The sequence below is a fragment of the Cyphomyrmex costatus genome, unplaced genomic scaffold (genome assembly GCF_001594065.2).
Source record: "Cyphomyrmex costatus isolate MS0001 unplaced genomic scaffold, Ccosl1.0 scaffold837, whole genome shotgun sequence".
Lineage (NCBI taxonomy): Eukaryota > Metazoa > Arthropoda > Insecta > Hymenoptera > Formicidae > Cyphomyrmex > Cyphomyrmex costatus.
In genome coordinates this window covers 155,051-167,456 of record NW_017280416.1, presented here as the reverse complement: position 1 = coordinate 167,456, position 12,406 = coordinate 155,051, and the positions used below count along the sequence as shown (strand labels likewise).

At 33.4% G+C, this 12,406-nt stretch overlaps 2 protein-coding genes across 5 annotated transcripts in view; one reads left to right on the top strand and one right to left on the bottom strand.

The window, feature by feature from the left end:
• Positions 1–835: 835 nt before the first annotated feature.
• Wdr59 (WD repeat domain 59) lies at positions 836–9,298 on the top strand. 4 transcript variants are annotated; one of them, XM_018549558.1, is made up of 20 exons: positions 836–1,038; positions 1,140–1,189; positions 1,880–2,015; positions 2,125–2,338; positions 2,419–2,552; positions 2,656–2,805; positions 2,886–3,045; positions 3,141–3,220; positions 3,456–3,522; positions 3,590–3,798; positions 3,865–4,128; positions 4,426–4,576; positions 4,632–4,825; positions 4,907–5,043; positions 6,401–6,619; positions 6,927–7,053; positions 7,954–7,983; positions 8,433–8,590; positions 8,764–9,017; positions 9,110–9,298. In XM_018549558.1, exons 1-20 carry the CDS (start codon positions 988–990, stop codon positions 9,247–9,249), a joined length of 2,925 nt encoding a protein of 974 aa, XP_018405060.1. In that variant the 5' UTR covers positions 836–987; the 3' UTR covers positions 9,250–9,298. The 4 variants fall into 4 exon arrangements, with proteins under 4 accessions (XP_018405060.1, XP_018405059.1, XP_018405061.1 ...); XM_018549557.1 differs by having other exon boundaries at positions 4,904–5,043; XM_018549560.1 differs by having other exon boundaries at positions 988–1,038; positions 1,127–1,189; positions 4,904–5,043.
• Positions 9,299–9,583: 285 nt separating this feature from the next.
• Positions 9,584–12,406, bottom strand: part of Ahcy (adenosylhomocysteinase) — a 3,695-nt gene continuing 872 nt past the window's right edge. Inside the window, exons 2-6 of the mRNA XM_018549561.1 lie at positions 12,134–12,324; positions 11,043–11,384; positions 10,360–10,575; positions 9,987–10,210; positions 9,584–9,903 (exon numbers count right to left, since the gene is read on the bottom strand). Of these exons, the coding sequence (XP_018405063.1) occupies positions 9,606–9,903; positions 9,987–10,210; positions 10,360–10,575; positions 11,043–11,384; positions 12,134–12,324 (1,271 nt within the window). The 3' untranslated portion in view covers positions 9,584–9,605. The remainder of the gene's footprint in view (positions 9,904–9,986; positions 10,211–10,359; positions 10,576–11,042; positions 11,385–12,133; positions 12,325–12,406) is intronic.

Below are 12,406 nucleotides of genomic sequence, written 5' to 3'. Positions count from 1 at the left end.
AACGAGACAATTGCATGTCGCAATGTAAACAGGGATGGAAGGGGGAAGAGAGAGAGAGAGAGAGAGAGAAGGCCAAAAAACAATCATTCCAACCATAAAAACACAAAGGCTATCAGTTCCATCAAAATAAATATTTAAAAAATTTTAATTTTAATTATAGTTTAATTTATTGGAATTAGAAAAAATAAATAAATTACATTGTAGTCAAAGTTAATCTACATTGAATAAAATAATAGACATGTAAGATTTTTACTTTACTCTCAGTTTAATATAATTTACTCTATCGTTTTCTAATGCTTAGAATTGTGTTTTTATCATGTTGTAGACTAATTTTAATTTAGCTTGATTTATTTTTCTTTTTTTTTTCTAGTTTTAAGAATTAGAATTAGAAATTAAAAGTTAAAAAAGTAAATTAAACGAGATTATAAAATTAATTATTCTACACTGTGTGCATTGTTCGTAGAAACGGCCGAGATTAAAGTTAATATTGATAAAGCCAAGCCGAAATTCATTCAAGCCATCATTTAAGGCTCCGAGTTATTTATATTAAATATAAAACTTTAATACAATTTTTCAAAATAACAATTTAGCGTGTCGTTACAGAGATATATATAATATAATACGAAATGATATATCAGAAATCGAAGATATAACATAAAACATGTAGAAGAACACGATTAAATAATTAACGAGCATATCTTTTAATATCTCTGATGCTCTTTTATAATACCTTTTGTATTATATATATAAATCTTTGATATAAATATTGTATGTTATATGTGTGTGTAATGCATATAGTGTACGTGTAGTGATTTAATCGTAGCGCACCCGTCGGCTGTATTTATTTGAAGTGATCTTAACCTCGCAAAACCGCAAAATTAGCGCAGGATCGACCTGGATCGGCGCACATCGACCTAGGAATGAGGATGGTGTGACAGCCTGTCGTAGACAGGAGCTTAAAAGTTTATTTAATCGAAATTAGTCAAAATGTCGAAACGAAATAGCGACTACGTGGTCACGGAGCACCGCGACTTACAGGTTGGTCGAGAAAGTGTTGCGTCTTTTCATGTAAGAAGTAACAACCGTAACAACTCTTGTTACACCGGAGAAATGAGAGTTTATTTAGTTTTTTTATTTAGGCTAACACCATGGCAGTGGACGCGACCGGCAATTACGTTCTGTTGGCCGGGTAAGTGGTCTTTATAAATCAACAATTACCTACGGCAAATATTTAGTGATATTTATTAATTTATAAATAATTAGCACTGCCACACACACAAGTCTTCGTAGAAAGAGATGATCTAAAAGCCACGCTGTTGATATTTACATGTTTTATGTGAGAAAAAATGTCATTTAATCTATTACTGTGCTTGAAATCTATGACAAATATTTAGTATGTTTATTAATTTATTAATAAAATAGAATTTTATTTATATTTTTCAGTATATATTTTTTTTTTACAAGTCAAGAAGGAGACTTGGTTCACAATTTTTCTTAACCCATTCATCCATACATACCTTTCACTTACTTTTCATTCATCCATTCTTCCTATTTTTTAGTTTCCCTGTTTGGTCTACATTACTTAACTCTTACTTAATCTCTCAAAAATCTTATTATCTCTTAAAAATCATAGCCAGCGTTTATTTCCTATCCATTTCTACTATCTTAATTGTTCTTTACAGCTCAACTTAGTTTATACTACTTATTAATTTATTAATATAATTAGTATTCAAGTTTTTGATAGAATGAGGTTATTTCAAAGATATTCTTACAACTTACGTGTTTAATGTAAGAAAAATATCATTAGTTTACTGTGTTTTAAATATCACATTATTACTAATACTATAAAAATTTTATTCTTTCTGTCTCTCTTCTCTAGACGTAGATACTTAGCGGTGAAACATTTGGACGAAGATGTGAATACAGTGAAGAAGTTTCAGCGACAGAGTAAATACGAGGTTGGCTCTGCCGAATGGAATCCATGCGACTTAAATTGCCACTTGTGCGCAATTTCTGTAAGATTCTTTCTATTTCTTTTTGGATATTTAGGATCTTGCCGCTCCATACTGTCTGGAAAAATATGTATTCTGTTACATTTCGCCTTGAAATAATTTTCTTTTATAGAGTAACACACGAATCGAAATATTGAACTTTAATGGAGCAGGCGGTTACGAGTTGCAAACTACTCTGAGTCTAAAAGCCCACACACGGGTAGTTAGCGATTTGAGTTGGCATCCTAAGGAGCCAGATATCATTGCTTCTTGTAGCATTGACACGTTTATACATATTTGGGATATACGAGATCAGAGGAAACCATGCTTGTCTTTGTCTGCAGTTGGTAAGATAGAAGACATAATAGAAGGGAGGTACTTGATTCCTTCTTAACTGAGAAAATAACAGTTCTTACGTCTTTTTTAGCGGGATCATCTCAAGTACGTTGGAATCCACTGTCGACGCACATCTTGGCCACAGCGCACGATGGAGATGTCAAGATATGGGACCAACGGAAGGCGACGAGTCCTGTACAGTATATAACAGCCCACTTAACAAAAGTATGACATAGCTTTATTATATTGTTTATTAGTAATCACTAATTTAGTAATTAGTGATTTTTGTGTGTAAAAAAAAAGTATTTAAATCAAAATAAAATTTTAGATACATGGTTTAGATTGGTGTCCCTTTCAACAAAATCAATTGGCAACGTCGAGTCAAGATTGCACCGTCAAGATCTTCGATATTGTTAATCCGCGTAGAGCCGAGAGTATTTTAACGACAAATTCACCTGTGTGGAGAGCAAGATACACGGTAGGAACACGGATATAGGATTTAAGAGTTTTTATATTGTGCTCCCCCATATGATGCGTCATTCGTAAATTTTTTTGCAGCCTTTTGGAGAGGGTTTGGTGACGATAGTGGTGCCGCAATTACGACGTGGAGAAAACAGTCTTTTATTATGGAATACGTCGAATCTCAGTGCGCCAATATATACGTTTGTGGGCCACACGGATGTTGTGCTTGAATTTCAATGGCGGCATTTGAAACTAGGTTGTTATATTGAAAAATTGTTGAAAGTATATTATAGAAAGAAGAGAGTTATAGAAAGTACACATCGCTATAAATCTATTCGTATCTACTTATAGAAAACAGTGAATTTGAACTCGTTACATGGTCCAAGGATCAATGTCTGAGGATATTTAAAATCAGTCCATTTATAAAGAAAGTAAGATGGAACTTATCTTTCTCACAATTTTGTAAAGTATACAAATTACGAGCAATAGAAATGTTTCTTTAAAGAAGCTATGCAGCTTGCAAATTACTTTGTCTTGATACACTGTTAAATATATTGTTAAATACCATTTATTTATGGATGTATTAAGATACCAAGATAACCATAGCTCCTTTGAAGAGAATGCATGGAAACCTCAAAAATATTAAGAAATGTTTCTTATTTTTAGTTATGCAGCAATGGTATAGATGATGGCCTATCAGTCTACAGTCAGTATTCCGAAGAGAATAATTTAAGTACGTAGAATACATTGTGATATTTCGATGATAAAGTTTCTTTTATGTATGAGAAACATCTTTGTAGGAACTCTGCAATCCGTCCAAGAACTGCAGCTGAACACTTCTCAGAGCGAGCCCGAGATAAATTACATTACGACTAAAGTGGATGAGCCTGTGCCGCAATCTGAGACTATCAGCCTTCCAGATAATTCTAAAAAAGTCTCGTCCCCCACTCAGCCAAAGAGTTTACAGCAGGAGTTTTCCTTGATAAATATGAATATACCAAATATAGAGGTAGTATTTACATATACACAAAATACCAGATGATTTGAAATAACTAATGTTTGCGTTTCGTTTCAGGTAAATGCGATGGACGTAGTGGAGAGAAGCTGTACGATAACCGCATGTACAAAAAACTACAATGTGATATTAAAAGTAAATTTCCCTGTAAATTATCCATGCAGCGCCCAACCAACGTTCCAATTTTGTCCCGGTACAACGATCGATAATACAACAATGACTAAGCTGCTGAAGGTTCTCGTACAAACTGCTCAGCATCGCGTCAAAAAGAACAGATCGTGCTTGGAACCATGTCTCCGGCAACTAAATATAACTTTGGAGCAAGTAAGTAGGTCTTCTTTTTGAATTAACCCTTAACGTTACACTACTAGAATAATACACTTCAATATAGCATACTCAATCCATTTGATTACTTAGAATTTTCATAAAAATGAACATATTGTAAGAAATTTTTTTTTAATTAAAATGCCAGGCATGAAGAAACATAACGCAGTACCAAACAAATGTATATTTTAATAAAAAAAGTAATAAGTAATGGAAAAAGAAAGCCGTGTATGCCATATCGAGAAAGTGTTAATATAACATACGGGTAAAAATTTTGACTTGTGTTATGCTCGACAGATGTGCAAGAAAGACGAGGACGAAAGCGGGCACTTAGTATACCATATGCAGGATAACAGTAATTTCTTGAGCTCCCCCAATATCTGCGGGAACTATCAGGACTCCTATATACCATTTCCTAGAACGTCTGGTGCTAAATTTTCTTGTGTAGGTGCGTATACGCTCTTCTTTTAACTTTGCGTTTTTCTAATCGCTTTTTTAAACAGGTATCCTCGTTTGTTTCGGCCGTCCCTCCTTTGCGAGAAGATCGTCGATGAAACCAGGAGATGCGACGCCCAGAGCACTGTCCGCCTTGGACAATAGTATCGGCAACGGCGAACCTTTCATACATATGTACCGAAGTTCCTATGTGCCAACTAACGATAACATGTCTATCAGCTCGTACTACTTTCAAGATCGTGTAAGGAATATTTAAATCGATAAGAACAAGAATAGTAATATTATATATGCATTATTTATGTAACTAAAATTCTATCAGCAGAAGGATCTTCGACGTGGATTGCATGGCGCAGGTAGGATGCATGATCGATCGTACTTCAAAAATTGTCATCCGATGGTTATCATATACGATGTTTCGTCATTATTCTTTGTCAATAAAGAGCTTGCCGAGAAATACACGTGAGTACAATTACAATATACATATACGTTTTACTTCTTTTTCTTCTTCTTGAGTCTCTAAACCATATTTGGATTTGAATTAATAATAAAGAGAAGAAAAAACACACTGGTATTGATAGACAAATATTGGAACTTATTGTTTCTCAATGGGCAATGTTGCTATTTGATTTTTAGTAAGAGACCTTAATAAGTGACAATATTCAACAACGCGGAAAACCGCGTATATGAGGCATGAATGGCATTGAACCCGCAAATTATAAGTCTGTGGATCGAGTCAAAAGCCATCAAATGCTCTAATTATATATATTATGCCACTGACGATACTGTTAAAGACGGTCGGTTTTTTTGAAAGCTCGCGTTAATTAGTTCGCGAAAGTTAAAATTTAAGTAATTAATTAACAATACTCAACTTATTAAAAATTGTGATTTTAATGTTATCATCGGAGTTTGATTATCAATATGGAAATGATAAAATTGCGAGGAAAAAAATCATTATTTTTAACTTTATGTAAGATATTATAGTATTAGAAGTATGCGTACTTATTTATAGAACATTTATTATATATTAAAAAATTCACGAATTTATTAGAGGATTGCATTAAAAGCCACTGTTCACGCTTAGATAACTCTAGCTGCGTATGCTGTGATCAAAGACATCTGTTACTTATGTCATTTTGAAGTATGAACATTTTTCACTAAAATTCAGTCAAAAGATGCCATCCTTATTTACACATATGCTTTTCTATAACTGAATTAAAATGGAACGCGATAAGTTATTTTTCCGATGTGTACTTCTACACTATTTTGATTTGAAAAAAAGTGCAGCTAAAACTCATCCATTGCTTGCGGAAACTTACAGTGAATTTTCTCTTTCGAAAACAGTATGTAGAGACCAGTTTCGACGATTCAAAAGTGGTGATTCCACGGTCACAAAGCAATGCTCTGTATTTAATAGGATATGGAGAGTGTCGTATATTATGAGCTGTTGAAACCGAAAACGAAACAATCATCGTCGAGCGTTATCGACAACAATTGGAGCGTTTGAATGATAATTTGATGCAAAATCGATTATCAATTGCATCAAATCGTTGAAAGATGATTCTTCTCCTGACCCTTATCCATGATAACGCTCGGTCCCATGTTGCTATAGTCGTGAAATAAACACTGATGGATCTCGAATGGGAGGTTCTTCTCTATGTTAATAATCGTAAATTTTATTAATTGTGTTTATCATCGTTCTTCAATTATCCTCGGTCCTCTGGGACCTCATTAATAGTTACAGAAATTTGTCCAGGACTAACCGTCTTTAATATCGTAACATTTAAAAAATTAATGGAAATATTTTATTTCTTTTTAGAATTAACACCGCTGATATTCCATCAATGTATCAACACAATGCAAATGTGGCTGCTACGTTGGAAAGGTCTGATTTAACTCAGACTTGGTGTTTAGCTGGTTTGATCATTTCACCATCACCATCCAATACCGAACAAAATTCTTACCAATCGAGTCATTCTCCTGATATCAATGCTCCATGGCCTTTACATCCTTGGGGTCAAAACTTAATTCATTTCTTGTAAGCATTATTCTTTATTTTATTACTATATGTATTATAACAATTAAATTATATTCTGGAAAAAAAATCCAATATTGGATCTAAATAATATTAAGTCAAATAAAGGAAGAGCTTTTAATTAATTTAATATTTTCTGTTGAATGAAGATTCAAAATTAATATTAATTTTTTAAATTTGTAAATTTTAAAAGGATTTTTATTCGAAAAAAATGTAACTAAAATCTTTCCATAGATTATCGATTATTTTATGTAATTATCAATCGATTGTGTCATTTTTATTTTATATGTAATTTCTTTGTTTTATTTAGAATACAACATTATGCTAAGCAGTCTGATGTTCAGATGGCTGGCATGCTGAGCTGCGCACTTAGCTACCGATCCGAGAACACGGACGCGTTGCAAACTCGACTGACCAGTAAATCCGTGAACGTTAGTGTAAGTATATAGTTTGTACGAAAGAGCAAGAAGTGCAGGTTGTATATCATTTGAAAATTTCTCCTTAACATGGCTACTTTGTCTCGCAAAGTAGACGGGAGAAATTATATGTACATTACACCGATCACATTTTCGCTTTTTACTCTGCATACGCGTTTCTCAATATTTGATAAGAATGGAAACTTTTATGCACAGCACAGTGTCTCTTTCTTCCGATGCATGAGCGAATTATTAACGATTTTTTTAAGCAATGTGTAATTTGTTTGTTCACATGAATACAGCGGCGGTACAGTATACATATTTATTCATAAACAATATTAACAAATACGTCGCATACTTAACTGATTGAGTAAAGATACTATTTATAGTTTTATTATTATTAAAAGAATTTTTTGAATCACGAATGGCGATTAAAAGTTTAATTTTTGTACATCATTTTACATTAGATGTAGATAGGATGTTTTCTAGCAACGGAGCAATCATACACTGTGATACAATAATACACAGTGTCGATTTATAGTTGAAATGTTGCTTGGCCTTTTTATTTCTCTACTAACGTAAAACAAAAAAAGGTCTCATATTTAGGTACATATATCTGAATGTAATTTTAGAAACTTTTTTATCGGAGTATTATTTTTAAAGAAATAAATAGTATAATGAAAAGAGAGTAATAATTTAATATTTTTTAAATAAAGTGATATAAAACGAGACAAACACAGTATTTTAGTCGATTTATGTCGTAGTTGGAAAGCATAAAATTATATACTATGTTACACAATGTTGTGTACGATTGCTTGTGTAAGTTGCTGGAAAGCAACAATATACTGTACTGGCGTACATAATTTTTTCTAATTATATGTATCTATCACTGCTAACAATACAATGTTACGTTTGTTATAGAGGCTTTCCGTAGGAAAATGGTGGTTAAAGGTAAGATTTCTGAGTTTTGTTAAAATAAAATGTTTGAAATATTGAATTTAGTTTATAGGGTACTCTGTTTTGTACAACCGATACCTTGTGTTCGTCTCTTAGCATCGGACTGAAAGTTACCACCAAGTGGATTTGTTTATTATAATTAAAATCTAGACACAAAGTTCATATTTGTATGAACGCGATTACTACAGAAAAAAAAATAACGTGTATAGTAACGCGTTATTTTTGTGAAAGTAGCAAATTGTAATTAAACAACATGTGCTGTTTGCATAATGAAGTTACGCATGTATATCATACAACTAATTATCATATAAATACTAATATTAATTATTGTGTGTGTGCGTGTGTTGTATATCGTATGCGTGTGTATTCTGTCTCGCAGTATATAGCTGATATACGTATTTCAACTATGAATCTGTTCTATTGAATATATTATTTCCCTGCAGCCTGGCGGTTCGCCTTATCACACAATACATCTGGCAGATACTACGTTAGAGGGATGGAATTTTCAGAATCTGAAGCAACACCGGTCAAACTCATGGTCGGAGTCCTTGGATGATTTAAAAGTTATCCAAGATTTTGGGGATTCGGCGAAAAACATTAAGTATGTTCTAGAACTAAAGATAATATTAATATAATATTGGAAAAGTATTATAAAAAAAGAAAAAGATAGATATTTTAAATGTCTCCTTTAGAAATATTCAAAATTTCTGTGCTTGGATGAGTGGTGTAATATAAATTTCGTGGTGTAATATAAATGCTGAATATCTTATGCAGATTATTTGATGAGAAATACACGGCCTTATATGATGGTTATAAGAAGGCGTATGCCGAGGCGTTGCACAGGTGGGAGCTGTTGGATGCTCGAGCGCATGTGTTGAAACATCTGAGCGCGTCCTCGAACAATGTGCAGAAGGATGTCGAGTTACAGAACGAGTGTCGAATCTGCGGCAAAATTAGTCCAGGTCCACAGTGCGCTAATTGCAAAGGGTTGAGCTTCCAATGTATCGTTTGTCACGTTACAGTCAGAGGTTCGTAGTCTTTTGTATAAGTTGACAATTAAATTCAAGGACTACTTTAATCTCAAATAAAATTAAGATTTCGTTTTCGTTGAAAAATCTAGGTGCGAGTAACTCCTGCATGTTTTGCGGCCATGGTGGACATATCGAGCACTTAGCCGCGTGGTTTGCTAAAGAAGTAGTATGTCCCACGGGCTGCGGCTGTCATTGCTTGCAGGAAAATTCAGTGTTATTCAAAGTATAGGTAATTCTCAAAATTTAGATAATGTAGACAAAACTGTACATAATCATGATCTGTGATAATTATTGTTATGAGAAAAGAATAAAATGATTTTTATTTTATGTATTATCGATAATTCTGTCTAAAAAAGTGATTGACCAAAGATAAATAAAAATCATTTATTGATTACGATTTTACGTTATTAAGACATAAATTAGATTCTAATTAGATACAAATTATTGTCCTTGTTTGAGATTGTCGAATGAGATCGGAAAAAAAGGAAAAAAACTTGATGTTTCAAATACCTTATAAAACCAACTTCATTATTACAGTAACAATTTAACTGTGATGTATTTTTACAAATTTTTATCGTACAACGATTAGTATCGATAATAATCGGCTTTATAAGGACCTTCCACTGGCACATCCAAATATTTAGCTTGTTCTGCCGTGAGAGTTGTCAATTTCACACCCAAGTGATTCAGATGTAACGCTGCGACTTCCTCATCCAGCTTCTTTGGCAGCATATGTACGCCAATCGAATACTTGTCTGATTTTGTCCAGAGTTCGATTTGTGCGAGCACTTGGTTTGTAAACGAGTTGCTCATGACGAAGCTTGGATGGCCCATCGCGCAACCCAAGTTCACCAAACGACCCTCTGCGAGAAGGATAATATGTCTGAAACATGAATGTGATTTAACTTATCGGAAGATCCATCAGTTTAACAATTACATGTAGTGTAAAAGTTTTACAAAACACACCTGCCATTCTTCAATCGGTATCTGTCCACTTGGGGCTTTATGTTAGTTTTCTCAGTATTCTTCTCTAGCCACTTGACATCAATCTCACAATCAAAATGTCCTATGTTGCAGACGATAGCGTCGTTCGGCATGTTCATAAAGTGACGATCCACGATGATATCCTTGCATCCCGTAGTGGTTACGTATATCTGGCCCTTCGTACTTGCCTCATCCATCGTTGTTACCTACGGATTACAGATATTTATTAATTGCTCTAAGACCGTGACACTTATTAATATTAATTTGCAATATAATATGGTACAATAACGTGTACTCAGTAATCGAGATGATACTTTGACAATTTTATAATCGATCGGTTTCCTTTTTAATGTACCTCGTATCCTTCCATGGCCGCTTGAAGGGCGTTGATAGGATCAATCTCTGTGATAATAACGCGACCGCCGAGAGCTCTGAGACTTTGCGCAGATCCCTTACCCACATCTCCATATCCGGCTACCACGCATACTTTACCAGCAATCATTATATCGGTCGCTCTCTTGATACCATCTATCAATGATTCCCTACATCCATACAAATTGTCGAATTTACTCTGTAAAAATATAAAACTAAGTTAGCTTCATCATCATTATTATTTGGATATTAATAGATTTTTGCGAATTCTCTAATTTAATTTCTTATTTTAATTATTTTTTATTTTTTATTTTCATTTTGAAAAACATTGTAAAGTGTAACTATGTGAAATATCAATGTTTATTTTTAGACAGGCAATATCATGCATTGCGTCACGATTTCTGCAAATGTTAATGCATTTACGAATGACTTATCATTCATTTATCAGTTACGTCACTGTTATTATTTTTTCATAATTTCATATTTATCTTAATTCGTGCACATATAATGACTATCAAATTCTAATCAAATCATTAATGATATTTTCTTCTAATTTATTGACACACTTTAAACGTCAATTCCACATTGATAGCTTATCCGTATTTCATAAACTTGTTTTCATAAACTTGTTAACTCATGACTTTGTTTTCGTGGGAATATACAAACCTTGGTGACGGAATCGTTAACGTTAATCGCCGGCACTTTGAGTGTACCATCCTTCATCATGCGATAGAGATTGTGCACACCAGTGGTGGTTTCCTCGGATAGGCCGCGACATTCCTTAAGATACTGCGGATATTTGGTATGCACGAGATTGGTCAGATCGCCGCCATCATCGAGGATTAAATTGAATGGTTTGTCATCCCGGAACACGAGGGTTTGTTCAATGCACCAGATATACTCTTCCTCAGTTTCTCCTTTCCATGCATATACCGGTACTCCAGTCTTTGCTATCGCCGCTGCTGCGTGGTCTTGCGTGCTAAATATGTTACAGGACGACCATTGTACCTGCAATACAAAAGTGATTTAATATTCGTGTAGTTCAGATATTATAGATTTCTAAATAAATTAAACATTTTTTTTTAATTACTGTTCTTTTCGATTGTAAAAATAATTTACATGATTCTGATTTTCAAAATAAATAGTTTTTACAATTAGAACTGGATATTAATTTACAGAAGTACTTTTTGAATATAAAAACAATTGATTCACAAAATATGTAGATCTTTATCAAAGGTTTTTGTAAAGATGTTCAAGTTCAACAAGAAACTCTTTGAAATGGAGAAAAGAGATCTTTTCTTATAATATTTATTCACAAATATTACAATGGAAGTTTACTATACTTGGAATAGCATGTATGTCAAGAAAATAATGTTTCTGACTAAATGTGATATATTCAGATTTACGGGAGAGATCACAAAGTCAATGATAATAATGTTCATGTGCACATTTTATCTTTGCATGTTTATTGTCAATAAGTAAAAAACTGCATGAAATTCTATCGTTTTTATTATTTATAACTAAGACCGGTATTCACAATCAAAATTGCGATTGCGATTTCACGTTTTAGAATGTTCGGCAGTTTTACGATTACAATTAAAATTTTTTTTACAAGTAATGGACCTTAAAGCTATGTGATCAGACTAGAAAGAGAATAGATTGAAATTTAACTAATAAAAGCAAAGTTTACTAAACTTGAGATTAGTTTTCTTTCTTCTGATTGATTAAATTCCAATCCAATCTCAATCTTAACTTACTTCTGCGCCAAGTTCCACCAGGGTTTCAATTAGCACCGCAGTTTGCACGGTCATGTGAAGACAACCGGCGATCCGTGCACCCATCAGCACCTTGGATGGTCCATATTTTTTTCTAATCGACATAAGCCCTGGCATCTCATTCTCCGCCAGGGTGATCTCTTTACGACCCCATTCCGCGAGGGAGAGATCGGCTGTTGAAGAATTTATTTTAATTAACTCGAAAATATCATCAAAACTAAGAAATAATTATATATATTTAAAAATATAAATATA

Excerpts from the sequence above, each read along its gene's own strand:
- Wdr59 (XM_018549557.1), top strand. The coding sequence starts at position 988 with ATGTCGAAACGAAATAGCGACTACGTGGTCACGGAGCACCGCGACTTA. Across the intron at positions 2,016-2,124 it reads GCCACTTGTGCGCAATTTCT|AGTAACACACGAATCGAAAT; the intron begins GTAAGATTCTTT and ends TTTCTTTTATAG. Across the intron at positions 3,046-3,140 it reads ATGGCGGCATTTGAAACTAG|AAAACAGTGAATTTGAACTC; the intron begins GTTGTTATATTG and ends ATCTACTTATAG.